Source organism: Thunnus albacares, chromosome 24 (assembly GCF_914725855.1).
Source record: "Thunnus albacares chromosome 24, fThuAlb1.1, whole genome shotgun sequence".
NCBI classification, from domain to species: domain Eukaryota; kingdom Metazoa; phylum Chordata; class Actinopteri; order Scombriformes; family Scombridae; genus Thunnus; species Thunnus albacares.
The window spans coordinates 2,021,924-2,040,737 of NC_058129.1; the positions used below are offsets into that span (position 1 = coordinate 2,021,924).

The following is an 18,814-nucleotide window of genomic DNA, read 5'->3' on the forward strand; positions in this document are numbered from 1 at the left end:
CGCTGGCTGACAATTAGCAGCTGTTGTTTCACGCATTTGATGAAACTCAATAAAAATGGGGACGATATGGCTGTGAAATAAGTGTCCACTGTTTGAAAAAGAAATTTGTAAAATATTCATTGAATTTTAGGGGAGGCACAGGAGGTCCAGGTTTGTTGCTATGAGGGCGCTGCCCCCCTGGTCCCGTCCTAGAACTGTAACTATGTCTAAGGACCATATTGTATAGGCTATTTATAACAAATTTCATGACAATTTCATGACTGGCTAGAATAAGTTTGCATGTTTGATTTATCACTTTCTAATGAGAGAACACTCTACCAGACAGTTTAACTTTTTTACTTTTTTTCAAATAACAGCGACATTTAACATCCTTTAATATTAAAATATTTACTGACTGTGGCTTTCCTTGATTTGGGTATTCTTTTCCTTTTTTCTGACTTGATTGAGGGCAGCATACCTGTCTACATCACCACGCCCTTCCTAACACATTATTGGTTAATGTCCCGGGAGAGCTCCATTTTCATTGGCTCCCTCATGTCAACACTGCAGCCTGTCTCCAAGCTGTGTCAAGGTGCTCACAGTCCGGTAGAAAGTACAGGAAGCTGTGCACGTTTAAACACTACGTGTTTGAATTATTTAAAAAATCATGAGTGGAGTAACTTTTTAGAGTTCAGTTTTAATAATTTGATAGTTTAGAATACATTTATTCTTAATAACAACATCAATGTCGCTCATGCTCTTTGTTTCACTGAATAAACGTCGTGACGCCAGGTTATCATTTGCATTTTGAAAGTGTGGAGCGGAAATGACTTGGACGCTGGTGCTGTATCGCTTCCTGGTTGATGTGGACAGAGGGGAGAGCTGCTGGGTGAGGTCTGCTGTTGTAGCTCAGTAAATAATGGAGAAACTCAGTAACTTTGAGTCAGAAAAGCAACGTGATTCTTCGAGTTAGCGAGGCTTTGAAACTCTCTCGTGTCCCGGGCTAACAGCCGTTTATCCCGGAGCACCTCTGATGCCGCTTCCCGTTCATACCGGTAGTGTTGCGGTGCATCTCTGATGTTAACGCTAGCTGCTAACCGAAGTCGCTAACGCTACAGTGCACCTGTCACCGGGTGCTTTGTCTCTCTCATGTCAGTGGCTCAGTTTTCTATTGTCTATTACTTAATATAAACATTAGCTACTTTTCCCGGTTACTTTCACCAGTGTGGAAGCCTTGACTTTGTCCGAAAACAAAGCTAGACAAAGAGGATGAACTGACGACAACTCTCTGCGTCCAGAAATGTATGATATGAGTTGTGTATGCGTCCCACTGGATATTTCTAAACCCAAACAGTAAGCTAGTCTCAAAAATACATAATGGCGTCCTCCAAAGCAAAGGTCGGAGTCAACAATGAGACCAACTCCCTGAAAGACACTAAAAGCAACGCCAGCAGTTCAGCTGGGGAAGCATCACCAAATAACCGGATATATTGCCTTGATGAGCTGGAGACCATTGCTACAGTTGGTGAGTAACAACAACATGTCAGTCAGTACTGGACTGTTGTTTCAGCCAGGACTGGAATGTAACTAAGTACATTTGCTCAAGTACTGGAGAACTTGTATTTTACTTGAGTATTTCCATTTGATACTTTGCTACTTTATACTTCCACTCCACTACATTTATTTGACAGCTTTAGTTACTTTTCAAGATGAAGATTTGAAACAATGGATAATTTAACAAGCTTTTAAAATACAACACATTGTTAAAGATGAAACCAGTGGTTTCCAACCTTTTTGGCTTTTGACGTCTTACATAAAGCAGTGTGTAGTCGGGGTCACATTTCAGATGTCTATGAGTTGTTAACAGCTCCACCAAATAGTGATTTTTCCCTCTAAACTTCTCACATGGTTTAATTTCAATAAATGTTCAAATATTTCAGCAAAAATCAAAGATTAGGGAAAAATTAATCATCTCACCACCCCTCAGATTTATCTGGTGACCCTTTGGAGGGGCGCGACCCCTAGGTTGGGAACTACTGGACTAAACTAGCTAACTGTATATAAAGTAGTGTAAACTAGCTCCACCTCCAGCAGCTACAACAGTAACATGCTGCTCTAACACTGATGTTTCACTATTAATAATCTAATGATGTCATATATAATAATATATCAGTCAGAGGGACCAAATCAATACTTTTACTGTAGTAGGGTTTTTCATGCAGGACTTGTAATGGAGTATTTTTACATTGCTGTATTTGTACTTTTACTCATATACTGAGTACGTCTTCCACTACTGGTCTCAGCTGGCCACAACATGGTCTCCAAACTAGCCTACATCAAAGACAGAAGATTGAAATAGAGCATTCATGTAATAATATAGTTAAATAGTACCTGATAATACATGAGAGGGGCTGGCTATCAAACCTTAATACTTTTTAAATAACAACTGAAATGTGTCTGTAACATTGAGTATCAAACACTGTCAAGAAGAGCTATATGATTATATGAATAATTGAATCATGTGCTGACTAATATCTCAGTCGATTAAATTGTGTAATATAGAACCACAACTATTTTCATTATTGATTAATCTGTTGCTTATTTTCTCATTTAATGAATTAGTTATTTGGTCTATAAATAGGGTTGGGCTGATGTTAAACTTTTCAAACCGGTTTGATATCAAGTCAAATACCAGACCGACCAGTAATACTTAATTTTACTACCAGGTATCACATCAGCCACTACCAAGTGGAACATAATGAGATTCCGTGAATGAGGCTGTAGCGGCGCCACAGTCAGAACAGAACAGAGTGACACATCATGTTTTTATTTCTCACGACAACCATTCAACTTTTTCAAAATGTTCCTCTCGCGCCGGGGTGCTGCGTGTAGCGCACAGCTGGTAAAAAGATCCGTCTCGTCCCTCCGTATCCGTGGCTTGTTTTCAAAACAGGAGCTGCTGTCAGACCGCTGGAAGCTGTAAGCAACCCGGGCCGAGGTTTTATCGGGGTTATTGGTGAGTTCTGCGCCGTTGACCCGGGTCAGCCTACCTCTTCCAGATCGTCTGGGTGGACGGCAGCAGCAGCCAGCCCTGTCGGTGTTGGAGCCTCCGTGTGAGACACTTGGATGTCAGATAATGACAAATGCCAGTTCAGTCGGTTCGCATGAAATCTAACCGGTGTAAGCTCGTACACAGGACCAGACCAGCCAAACCGCAAACCAACCCTATCCCTAGTGAAAAATGTTGATCACTGTTGCCCAAAGTGATGTCTTCAAATTGTGCAACTAACAGTCCACAAATATATTCAGTTTACTGCAATAAAAGACTAAAGAAAACAGAAAATATTCACATTTGAGAAACTGGAATCAGAGAATTTGGAATTTCTTCTCTTTAAAAATGAGTCAGAATGATTCATTGATTAACAATCTGTTAATTCACTAATTGTCGCAGCTCTAATAATCTGAATTACTACTGAGAGCAGAACAACACACTGTACTGTACTGTACACAACATGTAACTCTGTGACTCCCATATAATTAACCTTTTACCAAGGCGACACAATGCACGCTTTTAAAAAAAAAACATAGTGTTACATTCACTGTTATCAAGATAAGCTCTCCCGCAGTTCTACAAATTCATAACGATACGGCGTCATGTCGGAATAACAGCACTTTATCATGTGGCACCCAGTTCCAGCTGACCTACTTGATTCTTCATCTTATCATCTCGTACATTCTGTGCTGGTTTTAAAGTCGTCCCGCTAAAAATCTCTGCAACAGTCCCACAGATATGTTGTGTACAAAATGCACATCCTGTGCTTTGATGGAAAATAATGATTCTTTTTTCCATGCACTGCTGGATTCACCAAACACACTTTAGATCAGGTTTTTAATGAACCCAGGCATGCTGTGTATTGTTTTTTAGGACATGTTAGCACAAATATCCATATAGGAATGGATAGAGGAGATTGTCAGGGTAATATAATGAAAAGTAAATCATAACTCATATAGTATTTCATCTCTAAAGGGCTATAAAAGGCTGTGAATACTTCCTCGTTGTGTGGCGTTTGTGTACAGTTAGGAAAGTTCAAACCTTTAGAATTGGGAGTTACACATTCATCACTAACCACATAATAACCAACGGAGTACAGGTTTGTATACATTCTGTTTCGTGCCGTTGTCATCATAATGAGCGCTCAGTTATGAAGTGAAGCCAGCAGCGGTGCAGTCAGCATGGATAACTTAAACCTCAGGGCTTGATAAGTTAGCTATTAGCAAATTCACCGGAAGAGCTTTACTGTTTCAAAAGCAGCCTGAAGTCATTTTTTTTCCCCAAAAAAAGTCAGAGGTGTGTACACTGGTCAGTGAGAGAGAGAGAGGAAGTTTCTAGAGAAGCTCTCGTGTCAAGGTTAGTCCGTGTTCAAGCAGCAACCTGCCCTTTAGGGAATTAGTCATTACTGTTTGACTTGTTCATCTGATAAAAGTTTGAGTCACACCTACATCACAGGATTACACAACAAATTACTCAGGGATGACCTTTTATGTCCCTTCAAAACACAAAAAAAGGAAGAAGCATCTGCTCCGGGAGAAATCTTTTTGGTTTCTGTTAATCTGATCGTTCTTCATTCCGGAACATATCAACAAGACAACAGTAGTGTCTCTGTGAGGCTGTGTGTCGAGCTAAATGCTAACGTGCATGTTAAGCTGGTATATTTTTTTTTTTTTACTGTCTAGTGATATGTTGTGTTTGCATTTGCTTACGAGCACAAAAGACAGCTGAGGTCATGGTTTTTAGGTGTTTGGTGATAAATTAAAGTGTTGGACAGATTAAAATGTGGAGCTGATAATGAGAGAGAGAGAGGGAAGGAAAGAACTGGGAGAGGGAGGAAGGAAAAGATCTTGTTGTGATCCATCCTGCTCTCTGTGATCACACATACTGTGTTTGAATACAGCTGTATAAGTTCTCATTCACTTATTTTTCTGTTTCTGTCGTCAGACATCGTGTGGGATATGATCACAGCCTCATAAATACTACCTGTTAACCAGCACTCATTACCAAGCTGCTACAGATAAACTTTATATAAATAAACTTTACGATCACGACGTCATCTGATAAAAAGAATAAAAAAATAATGACAGCAGCTGTGATGCGAGATGGGCTATATAGACATGTAAAATGAATGATGACAGAGAAAGTCGGAGGCAACTAAAGGTTGTTATTCAAATACAGCCACGAAAGATCTGTTATCATCCAAAACCAGCCGCGAGCGTGTGTTCAGTACGCTTGTAAAACAAGACAGCCGGATCCTGTGGATATAAGGAGTTAATAACTGTACCAAATTTAATGGCAATCCATGATACTTAAATGATAGCTGTCCTCAGGGGGGGTTTGGGATACTTGACATAGCGGTCAGTAGATAACTGCAGTATATCTGTGGCGTTCACTGCATGTGGGACGTTCGGCCTTTCCAGCAGCAGAGCCACTCAGCCTCATTGATGAAATGTTTGTCTGCACAGATTCAATCTTAAATTTAAGAACTTGTTTGTTTAATTCCAAAATATTTCCATGTGGTCACGATCAGGTGAGATATGAGATGATGTCATCATGCACACACGCATATCATTTGAGTCGTGAATCCACCGTGTGCATCCATCTCTGTTGTTAGACTTTAACATCACACCAACAGATGGTTTTTGTTTCTTACTTTAATTTGGGCCACAGTATGTTCGGCCCCCGCAGGTGGACCTGCGCCTCTCTTGACAGGTGCTATGTGTCTTCGGGCCCCTCACCCACTGTTTCCATTTAATTGAAATGATCCATCCATACGTTTCACAATCCCTCGTCTTCATCATGTAATCAGCGACAGAGCAGCGTAACTTCTCTTCATGTTCCCTCAGCCTATCTGAATGATGGAATTTTATTGTTATTTCTAGCGGTCATAATAGTATTAGTCTGATATGATACTGCACTATAGCAGCAAAGATCAGTGCACTTATTATCAAGTCATGTGTTTCCTTAAGCTGATGACATGTTGCCCCGGAACACACATCCAATTTACACTGATTTGCATGCGGGCGAGAACAAAGCAGTGTTCTGCACACGTTTCACCAATCAAAGAAAAATGAAGAAAAAACATGAGTCAGCGTCAGTTTTTAACAGAGCACATCTCCAAACAAGCGAGCGCTTTACAGAGACACAACCATTATGTTCAGGTAAACATGCACAAAAAAAAAAAAAATAAATGAAATGACTTTCAAAAAGCTATAAATAGACAACAGTGACATCAGGTGGAAGATCTGAAACGTGAGAGCAGATTGAAGAGCAGTGATAGATGCACACGGTGATTATAAATATAAAAAATGATCCCGAATGAATCCTGTACTTTTGAGACACTATTTTGTCCAAGTCCCCAGAGACATGCTGTCCTTTATGACAGCAAGAAATGTGAAATTTAATGGCAATCCATGATACTTAAATGATAGCTGTCCTCGGGGGGGGGGGGGGGGGGGGGGGGGGATACTTGACATAGTAGATAACTGCAGTATATTTGTGGCGTTCACTGCATGTGGGACGTTCGGCCTTTCCAGCAGCAGAGCCACTCAGCCTCATTGATGACATGTTTGTCTGCACAGATTGAACCTTAAATTGTGCTTATTTAATTCCAAAATATTTCCATGTGGTCACAATCAGGTCACTGCTTGATATGAGATGATGTCATCATGCACACGCGTGTATCATTTGAGTCGTGAATCCACCATGTGCATCCGTCTCTGTTGTCCTTTATGACAGCAAGAAACGTGAAAGAGCAGTGACAGTCAGTCTGTAAGTCGTTTGTCGTGTTGTGAGCAAACAGTGAGCGTACGTGAATCCGTTCTGTGTACGTTTTCACTTCAGTCTTGTAAGTCTTGCAGCTCTGTTTTACAGTTGACAGTGTCACAGCGGTGCAGACTGATCATAAAAAGGCCCAGATGGCGTTGGAGTGGAGCGCAGACGCCACAGAAGGATGACACTGCAACCCTCCAACCTTTTTTTCATTAATAGTAATAGTTTCATTCCGCAGGCAGATTTAACATGCTTTCTGATTTATGACATCACGCTACATACTTTATGGGAAGACATCTAGCTCCATAATATGCATTAAGCTACATGAAGGCAACAAAGCTCGATGCTTTAATGTCTGTAAAAGGGAGGTGTTCGGCAGGGGAAAACAGCATCCATCCTGTGCTGTTGGGAGAAAGCTCCGAGCTTATGAGCCCTGTATAAAAAATCCAATTTGCCGAGCCATTTTGTCTGATGAGAGGGGATTTGCTGCCTAAAACAAATCAGCTAAAGCTCTTTATCTGCCCACTGTTGTTTAATTGTCATTGAAATCATGAGGCATCTCTCTTGTGCCATTAGATTTATTCGCCGCTGTCACATGCCTTGGCAGCCTATATGACCCCGAGAATATTACCGGAAGGCAACAACCGGCTGAAAAGTCCTGTCAGGGCAACACGGATTCATCAGCAACATTCCTATCCTCAAATTAATTTTTTTTTTTGTCGACCCGGCTGGCACGAATCTGTTACTCATAAAAGTTGCATCCCGCCAGACGAGAATTTCAGGAGGTGCGTGCGAGTGCGGTTGTTTTTTTCCCTAAGAACCAGAAACGGAGCAGGTGGAAGACGAGTTAAGGGATGACCCAGTTTCCACAGGGGTAAATATCAGTTACAGCACATTACTCTCTTGGAATCAACCGGCCGTTTCTTGATTCAGTCTCATTATCAGTTGCCTTTGTCCCCCGCTCGGTTTCTGATAACAACCCTGGCTCAGGAAATACCAAAGAAGCAGCCCCTATGATTTATAACCCTGCTAAGTGTGTAGAGAGAAGACCTTATCTTGTTTTTCTCTCCCCCCCTCGTCATGTATGTGTTCAAACACTCAAACAATGCAGGCCTTGTGAAGTGAAGGGGTGGTTCAGAGAGGTGAAATGTTACACCGGTTCAGCAGATTGTCATGCAGAGAGGCAGCGGGACTGATAACTGACAGCTTCTCCTGTCTCATCATGGAAAGCACTGACTGCTTGCCCCCCTCCCCCTTGTGTTTTGTTGTTGTGGAACTTCAAAATTCAGGTGATTTTTTTTTTTTTTTCTGCATTATTTTGAATTTGAACCTGATTTGAGGCGTCCTCATTATGCTTCAAACAAAGAGCTTGTTGGATTGTCTGCCAGCGTCTGAAAAGCAATTTCCCAAAGGCAAAATTGTGAGGGAGGCTCTGTCTGAGACTTTTTTGTAATGTTCCAAAACTGATAATCACAGCTAGTTTAAGCAGTGATTGGCCTGATGAACAGTAGTAGTTTGAACCTCAGCAGTTGGAACTTCTCTTTCAAGCTTTTTTTTTTTCATTCTTAATGCAACTAATTCTGTCACTTTCCACGTGTCCACCCGAGTGCAACACCACAGTGCGTCAGTGCGGGAATGTCATACCAGACACCAGATTTACAAACTGTATACTGTGAAATACAGAGAGATTTATCAGCATTGTGTGACCTTGTTTGGTGAGGACTTGAATGTAACGGACGTTCATTTATACGTAAAAGTCCTGCTTTCAATGAACATTTTCCCCTTGTAGTTGTCTGTTAAGGATGATGGGTTTCTCAAGCTGCTCAGACATTCTACATTTATATTGATCTTGTATACATACCTTAGCAACAACCTTAGCAACCAAGGCTACAGAACGGACTGCCGTTTATCTGCACGTGTGACGAGCCGTCATCAGCTCGTCACCTTCACAAGCAAGCGATGGAGCAGGTTTAGCCCTGACTTTTGACTTGCAGGGAGCATTTCTACATGTTCACCTCAAATGTGTTTAACATCCAATATCATAACAGTATATAAATAACAGAAAATCACAAAAAACATGATACGTCACCTGATTTCAAAATAAGTATTATATTAATACTATATTTTATTAATAGGTTTGAATAAGACTTTTATGACATCTGTCATCATCATCTTATTAGCCAACCTCCAGACTGGAGCTCAGGGCAGACTGCTGTACTTGTCCAGGTTTACTGTAGGTAACTTCAGGGTTAATCCGGTCAATATACTCAGTCCTTTATCATAGTGAATGAAGCCGAAGTGCCTGTATGACTTCATTCTCATCCACACCTGCCTCCAGCTGCATTTTTCCAACACTTGAGTCGTTTTGTCTTCACTGGACATGTTTGGTTAATTACATCACTTTTAACTGCAGGTGGACGTTCTGTATGAAGGAATGAATACATTGAATATATTGATATGACTAAAAATAGGTCAGTTAGGGAGTCATAATCTGGATGAAGACTTCAAACACCTTAAAACACCTCAAAATGATAGCAGCACTAGTAGTTACTGTTGAAAAAGATGTTCTCTTATTACTTGGAAAGTTTGTCACCATGGAAATATGCAGTTCTCACCTGACAGCGATGGTGTATTCCTGTTTCTGTGTTGTTATGGCAACACCAATAGGCCCGAGACAAAGGTTCATTGTAGGTAGAGCAGAGTAGCGAGACAGCCGGCATCTCATTAGGAAGTTTGCAGCAGGTCCATGTGTGACTCACAGCGGCTGTTACATCACATATTGTCTTCAGACATTTTATTGTCTCCCCCCCCTCCTCCTCTCCTCTCCGCTCGTCAGCACCGGAGGAACGAAACGCCAAACGCTTCTCCTCACTCTCCTCCTCCGCCGTTCTTCAGGAGAGAAGCAACAGATGTCAGGTGTGACACGAGGCCACGGGAACCCGTGCTCTCAACCCACCTTTCCTCCATTACTGCCCACCCCCGCCGCCTCACCGCCCCCCACTCTGACCCGTCTCCACAGACAGCACTGTTTTCTATTTTTCTACCAAATCCAACCGAGAAATTGATTATTATTTTCATTTAAAGAACACTGGCACAAGCTACCTTTAGTAGAAATACCTTTAGAGTAAAAGTGAAACACAAAAGTAGAAAGAAAAGTTATCTATCATGTTTCTTTGATTGTTTATTGTTTTGCATAGCAACAGATACAAAATAGATGCGCCAGACTTAGCAACAGTGATAATGATATTCTTTTTAGATCAGATTGAAGATGGCAATCTTGTTGAATACCATGACATCTACACAAACTAACAACACAACTCCACAGACAGAGAAAGTGAAAGTGGAGGTTTATAGTTTACTGGAAGGTTAAACCCAGTAATAACAACCAGTCATCAGTTCATCAGAGACTGACTGACACTGGATTCTTAAGGCTTTATTTTCTGTTATTGTTGTCATATACACAAAGGATAGTAATGAAGTCATTAAAGAAGAGCAAGCAGGGTTTGTATTCACACACATCAGTGCTCTCTGGTGGACAAACTGTGTCACAAACACTGTTTCTATATGAACACAAATGTGTCTGTGACATCTCTTATCTGATGTTTACTGTTCATTAGCGGCCGTTCATTAGTAGATAAGATCAATTGTAAAACATTGTAAAAGTTACCGCCACATGTTAGTCCACTCTAATCACAGACTGTTAACACAAACTTGAGGTAAAGCCTTCAGTTATCAGTTGCTACCACTTCAGCTTCAGTCTCAACAGGACCCAAGCTCAAGGAAACATATGATGCCTGATTAAAAACACCCGTGCTTTGGTAGGTTTTTTGACTAAAGCAACAGTATCACATGTATTACATTTGATGCTTTATCTTGTATGTTTATATCAAGGCAGTAGAGCTGGGCCATGAGGACAAAAAATACAATCTTGAGTTTTTATTTTTCTTTTAAATCTTTGGGTTGATTGAATATTTTATTGGGTTTATATTTTTGCCTGCAAACTGTAAGATTGAAACATCCTATTTTTCTGCCAGCATAGGAAGCTCAGCACCTAGAGAGCATACACAGCACGCCTACACAGGTGTCATCCTCAAAAGAAGGCAAGCGTTTGGGTTGCATTTTGGATTTAATAACTTTTTCATGAATACCTCATAAACCATCGCTCAGAGAGGAGTAAAATTAGCAAAAACGCAGCAAAGAAGTCAGCACTAACAAATGAGTCAGACAGCCAGTGAACACTGCAGCTACTGAGAGAAGACTATAACTCTGCTTACACTCTCTCTTTCATTTCTGAGCTAGTGCAGGCTCGTATAACATAACTATGTTGTTTTTACTGTTGCAGCAGAAAACAGTGAGTCCTCCACCTACAGGCAGATACTGTATGTCATGACTCAGCTGCTACTCGTCACTGCAAAATCCTGCCGGACCCAAATTCCGCCTGCATGTCCTTCTCCTCTCTCACTTCCTATAAAACACAAAACAAAATAGATACACGCCCCAACTGCAGCACGGCGGTTAAACTCTTCACATGTGTGCATCAGCGGGTGTACTTCCTACTGCGGTTCAAAATGACTGTTTGTTACAGTCGGAGTTGAACAGAGGCTGTTTAAATCCTCCCTCCACTGATAGTCACCTGCTGTATCACCAGCATCACAAACAGCAAATCCAAATACTGATCACTGATCGGTTACTTGCTCTTAAACTGAACAAAACGGTGTAAAGGCTACCACTTTGCTTCACGTCTATGTGTAAACTGAAGCTGTGCTTACTTCTTAAAACCTATAATCCTCTTTCACAGGGATCAGGCCCCCTTTTTTTTTTTTTTTTTTTTTAGGGATCCCAGGATAAATCTGAAGGGTCACAAGATGATTCAAGTGTTGAGAAAGAAAACCAATTTTAGCTTTTTTCCCCTTGAAAGTTAGTTGAATATAGTAAAGCTAGTTATCAGCAGGTGGTATGTTGTGTTTACTAGCACAGAAAAAGGAATCAATCTTATCTTATTAGTTGTCTCTTATCAGGTTTACTGATGCTAGCAGCAGCTCTGTGTGTGTGAGAAGCACAAACTGAGGCTACAGTTAGCAGTGTGCTGATATTTATACTTGGCAGCATTTCTTCTCTGTGAAACTCATGTACCATTAATAAACATTGTACATTATCTGACTACTTCCTGCTCTTTAAAGTATTTTTTCTTCCTTCTTCAGTTCCAGACAGTGTGATATATCATAGATTATTTCTTTGTGATATATGGCACCTACCTCAGACTTACTGGTCAGCTTGTGTCGTATCAGCTCTCAGATGTACGTCGCTTTGGATAAAAGTTGTAAATTGTAATATTATGTATCAACATTGTTGTAAGAGTATTGTGATAGTGCTGTATGGTGAGTTCATCTGTGATTCCCTTTTCATAGTTTTCTGATGCTTTATAGACAACGTGATTAATCAATAATAATAATAATCATTAGTTGCAGCTCTATTCAGAATATACACATTTTGGACAGTACCAAGACAGTGTTGAAGTTGGAATTCAGCCCCTACAGATATTACTACAAACAAGATGGATCATTAAGAAAGAAAATAGATAAACATCCAAAAGCTAGTTTCATTTCGAGACAACATTAGCTGCATTCATATCATAAGGATACAGCGTGGTGGAGAGCAGACATACATCACTGTCTGAGTGATGGATGTAGTGCTGAAGTGATTCATCGGTTGATATAAAAGTATTTGACAATGATTTTCATTGTTGATTAATCATTTATCAAGCGAAAATGCTAAACATTTGTTCAGTAGTGATTGTTTCACTAGACATAGCCCTTTATTTATTTGTGTGTCATCTATTTTCTGATCAGTTGTTAATGAGTGAATTTTTGCCTGCATTAATTATAAATGATATGTTTAAGCCTCCGTTTAGCACATCACAGCACCCACACATAATCAATACATGCTAAATGTTAGATAAGCATTCATTTGTCATGGTCTACTTCCCCTGTGTGCTGTCATGGTGGTAAATCCTCTCCTCCTCCCTCCCCCGTCCCCCCCCCCCCCCCCCCCTCGTCTCCCGCCTCAGGCACGGGGACTTTTGGCCGAGTCTTCCTGGTCAAGGACAAGAAGACCAGAGCCTTCTACGCCCTGAAGCAGATGAAGATCCCCGACGTGATCCGACTGAAGCAGGAGCAGCACGTCCACAACGAGAAGGAGGTGCTGACAGAAGTCAACCACCCCTTCCTCATCCGACTGTGAGTCCACTCCCCACCACGGTTACCCACACACACACACACACACACACACACACACACACACACACACACACACACACACACACACACACACACACACACACACAGGGAGGGGAGGCAGGGAGGCAGGGACCGCTGGGTGAACGATTATTATAAGAAGTTCAAAGGTCAATGTCTGCTTGTGCATTTTGATCAACTGATTCCAATTAGAATATAGATCTATACAGATCTATATATACACGAGTGATTCTGATGGCTTTAACACATAATTTTATAGTAATTAATATTGATGAGTTTGACTTCCTCTCTCACTACAGGTAATTATCATGAGAAATATAACCCTGTTCTAGCCAGATCTACACATTTCCTATTGTACTTCAATTCAACAGTCTCAACCGCTACTGGTGTTGTAGTAGTTGAGATGAAATGACTTAATTATCATCTGCTACTGTAAAGGGAACATACTACGCACCTTTCCACACACTACTGGAATATCTTTGCATGATTCACAGTTCTAAAAACCTCATGATTTAACGTACATACAGTCCCTCAGTTCAGCCTCTGTCTGAAACAGGCTGTTTTAGCTCCCCACGAGCCCACTCTGTTCTGATTGGCCGGCTTCCGAAAGCTGTCCCTATATGTAAACGAACTACAGTAGCAGGATTTCACTACTTTTTCTTGTTCTTTACTCGAAGTGTGAGCTTTTCAAATACATCCATACATGTTTGAGCCTGATCAGATCTGGAATTTGAGACTCAAACAGCAAAAAGAGAGCAGGGAGCGTTTCCCATACATTCACCTCAAGCATTTGAACTTTGACCGTGTTTAACATCTGACATCATAACAGTATATACAGTAAATTACATGCAATGTGTTCCACACAGAATTAGCAGAGGTGTGTCGTTCATCGACACAGCAAAACATAGACATATTTAGAGCTATTACAGCAGATCTCTTTGAATTAATTAGGGGTGAAACAGTACGTGTATTCGTCCCAAACCATCACAGTACAGACATTATGGTTCAGTGCATGCAGTAGTAAGAAGATTACGCTCCGTGACCCAAACAATTACTGTCAAAACACTTTAATAACCCACTTAGTGCGACGTGCAGAGTTCCACCCGGATCACCACTTAGTTATAGCATGCTCATGGATGTATGCTAGCCGGCTTAGCAAAGGTAGCCTGTTACTCTGGTTACCCTTGTAGTGTCGCTGATGTCAGATTGACAAACCCATAACACTGACCGAGTGCAACACCGTTATTGAAATATATACACCGTTATCTCTGTAGTGAACCAATATCACGTCTCCCCGTCCCCCCTAACTGTTGCCCCCTGCTTTCAGGCTGTATGCTAAGCTAGGCTAACCTAACTTATCACATACATGACACTTGATATCCATCTAAACCCTCATTTCACTATCAGAGAGGAAATTAGTAAGTACATTTACAAAATGTTGAACAATTTCTGTCAAGTACCTTTTGTTTTTTTTTAGTGAATAAACATTCATCCCGTTTGTCCTTTTGTCTCACTAAACATTCATTCTGGTCAATTCTGATAGGAATGAACATGATACATTAAATGTCCCCACTGTTAGAAATCCAATATAATTTCTGTTTATACCAGGATGATACAGAAGAGTCACATTGAACTTTTATTTGATGTAATAAAAACACTGCATCTCTACCTCCCAAGCATTTTCTTTACATAAGTGGGAAAACTGTTTCATGTCTCCCTTGGCAAATTTCCTCCTGTTGCCTTTTATGAATAACAATTTCTCCCATTTTTATGTTGTTGTAGTGTCAGTGTCAAAACACATTTTCAATACAGCTACAAAAAAAAAAGTGAATATATATCTTACATTTCCACTTCCCGCTTACAAAAACATAGTATTTATGACACAAATAGTCCTGTGTGCTGCCTGATCAAAATTATCGTCTGGGTCATAACGGCGTAAGAAGAAGAAGAAGAAGAAGAGAACTTTATTAATCCTGAGGGAAATTCAACATGTTCAATGCAACAGAAACACAGGGTAAACAAAAACATACCTCAGAATCCTGACAGCGGGAACCGTGGAGTGCTAAACTGTGGTCAAACCAGCCGCCATCTGAACTTTGTTGCACCTAAAGTAGTGTAATTACGGTAAGGATTGGCCTCTGAGTGAGGTGAAGGTCCTGAACAATACATATGTGCATTTCTGTGTTCTTTTTTTTCTCATGTTTGACCTGTTGTAAGTCTTCTTTCACCAGTAGGTTATCAGATAAATCCTAACGACTGCTGCTCCAGAAAGTCAAGTCATCCCACTCTACCTGTTTACTGCAAACTAAAATAACCTCTCAGCTCTGTAGGCAGTCTGCTGTGTTTGTTTCATCTATTTTTGGGGGCTTTTTGATGAAACATTTTTGCCTGTCCTGAGGTGCCCTGCGCAGTCAACAAACAATACCATCTATATCACTTAAAGACACCAGTATCTCCCCGATGTTTCAAAATAAAATGAAACTAAACAGGTGGGACGTGTTTGCTTCCATGAAACGGAGCTCTCAAATTCCAGCTGCAGACTTTTCTTTCGGTTATTTATATGCTAAAGTGGCAGCTTGCAGTCCAGCTGTGTGGTTAATTAGTGTGTAGAGTAAGTGTGAACAAAAGTGCTTCTGTATAAACCCAGTGCTATAAGATGCTCGGACACTTATAGAACCACTCCAACTGCTTTACTGTTTTTAACATCAGACTTTATTTCAGGCTAAAACTCACATATTTCCTGGGAAAAAGATTGATTGATATATAAAAAGCGGCAGTTCCAACAATCATGCTGCCTGTTATTGGTTGTCTGGACAGTAAAATGGATTATATAACTCCCCCATCAGCGCTGGTCACTCGTTGACATGCAGGAGCCGTCTACATCCAACTGAGACATGTACTTTTCTCTCTAAATGTACTTTAATGCACTGTGCTTTTTTATTTCTCTTGGGATTTATATGTTTTTATCATTTTTTTTTAAAGGGAATGTTGTTGTTGCACTGCTGTAGGCTGGAAGGAACTGCATTTCATTGTTTGGTGTATGCAAATACACAAGAAATCAAACTGATTATATAATGTTTTGAGGTAACTACGGTTTTAAAAAGCATGAAAAAGTCCGAAGGAGGTGTTGGAGAGAAAGTAGCGGAGTAGAAGAGAGTCAGTAATCGTCTCCGTGGCCAGCAGCCAGCACTTATGGAAAACACTGGAGCCTCTTCCATCTTCATCAGTGACAGTGCTCTCTTGTTTTTTATTCCTCTGAAGTGCCCTTCCAGCTGAAATAGTTGTTGCACACCGCTCCAAATCACACTAGGGGATAAAAGACTTTGAGACTGATACAGCCTCTCATTTTATCTGATTTCCTCACCTTGTCAGACAGTAGATTAACACTTTTTATCTTTGTAGACTGAGGGAAAAACTGATGGGAGTGCCAGTTACTTTGAGCGTTCAAGCAATTATTAAAAGACTTAAAAGATCGAATCATCTGTATGCCGTTTGACCTTTTTTTGGTTGTCGTTCAGGTTCTGGACCCACCACGACGAACGCTTCCTCTACATGCTGATGGACTACGTGCCGGGCGGCGAGCTCTTCAGCTACCTGCGCAGCCGAGGACGCTTCAGCAACACCACGGGCCTCTTCTATACCTCCGAGATCGTATGTGCCATCGAGTACCTCCACTCCAAAGAAATCGTGTACCGCGACCTGAAGCCGGAGAACATCCTGCTAGACAGCGAAGGACACATCCGCCTGACCGACTTCGGCTTCGCTAAGAAGCTTTCTGACAGGTGATACTTAGGCTCTGTATGTTTATCATTTTAAATATGAATATCTTTGGATTGTAAGAAGGATCAAGAAGAAGAAATGGAATCGCTGCAGTTTGTTTTTAGCTGTGTCACTGTACACACACTCAGCGATGCAGGATAACCACATGACACGCTGCGAACTGTAAACCATGTCTTGTCTTAAAATGACCTTACTGCAAAACTAACTGTGACAGAGGGTGTAGCTGCCGCTCTGCTGCTTGCTGCTAAATGTTAGTGAAAGTCAGTCCCGCTAGTTTTGAAGCAGATGCTGTCGCAACCTCCTCTACTGGCTCTGACTCTCCAGCTGTCAGAGCTGTCAGCAGCCAGCCAGGAGCAGAAGATTTTATAACTAAAATATGACCAGGATACACACTCTTTGTTTCTCTTACTTTTCAGATGAAGATTTGACACGATGGATGATATAACAAGCTTTTAAAATACAACACTTAAGTAAAAGTACAGTACAGTATTAGCAGCCAAATGTAGTTTAAAGTATTCAAGTAACAGTAGTGGTTTGGTCTCTCTGACTTCTTCTTCTTCTTCTTTCAGCTGTCCTTGTTAGAGTTCACAGCAGATCATCCATCTCCATCTCTTCCTGTCCTCGTTATCTTCCTCTGTCTCACCAACCACCTGCATGTCTTCCCTCACTATATCCATAAACCTCCTCTTTGGCCTTCCTCTTTTCCTCTTGTCTGGCAGCTCCATCTTCATCATCCTTCTCCTATTATAACCATCATCTCTCCTCCACACATGTTCATCTCAATCTCACCTCTCTCTTGCTTTTTCTGTCAAACCTTCCAACCTGAGCTGTCCCTTTTTAATATATTCATTCCTAATCCTGTCCATCTGCGTCACACCCAACAAAAATAGCATCTTCAACTCTGCCACCAGCTCCTGTCAGTGCCACCGCCTCCGAACCATACAACATAGCTGGTCTCTCTGCCCTCTTGTAAACCTTCCCTTTCACTCTCGCTGCTACCCTTCTGTCGCACATCACTCCTGACACTCTCCTCCACCCTGCCTGCACCCTCTTCATCACCTGTCTTCCACACTCTCCATTACTTTGAACAGTTGGCCCCAAGTATTTAAACTCATCATTCTGCTGTTCTCCCTCCCATTCATGCACATGTATTCCGTCTTGCTCCTACTGACTCATTCCTCTTCCCTCCAGTGCATACCTCCACCTCTCCAGGCTCTTCTCAACCTGCTCCCTACTCTCACTACAGATCACAGTGTCATCCGTGAACATCATAGTACCACGGAGGCTCCCGCCTGATCTCATCCGTCAACCTGTCCGTCACCATCGCAAACAAGAAAGGGCTCAGAGCCGATCCTTGGTGTAATCTCACCTCCGCTGTGAACCCATCCGTCACTCCAACCGCACACCTCATCACTGTCACAATGCCATCATACATATCCTGCACCACTCTATACTTCTCTGCCACTCCCCACTTCCTCCTCTCTCAGCACCCTGTCATATGCTTTATATAGATCCCCAAAGACACAATGCAACTCCTTCTGGCCAACACTCTCAAAGCAAACATTGCATCTGTAACCTGGCATGAAATCATACTGCTGCTCACTTATCATCACCTTTCCTCTTAACACAGCTTCCACTACTCTTTCTCATAACATCATGCAGTGGCTGATCAACTTTATACCTCTGTAGTTACACCAGCTCTACACATGTATGTCATCTGGACCAACCGCCTTTTCAGATTGCACCTCCTGCACCTTCCTCCACTCTTATACATAAACCCTGTGCTTCTTCTTCTTCTTGAAATACATATTCACCACAGCCGTGTTTCCATCCTTTACGGAAAACCCATCACCGTCTGTCCTCTCCTTGACACCGTACCTACCCATCACCTCCTCATCACCTCTGTTCCCTTCGTGCCAACACGCACCATCGAAGTCCACTCCAATCACCGCTCTCTCCTCCTCTGGTACGCTCTCCA

The 18,814-nt window shown here is 41.5% G+C and overlaps 1 protein-coding gene across 1 annotated transcript in view; it reads left to right on the forward strand.

Moving 5' to 3' along the window:
* Window positions 1-597: 597 nt before the first annotated feature.
* The window catches only part of prkx (protein kinase X-linked), a 44,092-nt gene continuing 25,875 nt past the window's right edge, over window positions 598-18,814 (forward strand). The window contains exons 1-3 of the mRNA XM_044344979.1: window positions 598-1,504; window positions 12,870-13,038; window positions 16,575-16,838. Of these exons, the coding sequence (XP_044200914.1) occupies window positions 1,357-1,504; window positions 12,870-13,038; window positions 16,575-16,838 (581 nt within the window). The 5' untranslated portion in view covers window positions 598-1,356. The remainder of the gene's footprint in view (window positions 1,505-12,869; window positions 13,039-16,574; window positions 16,839-18,814) is intronic.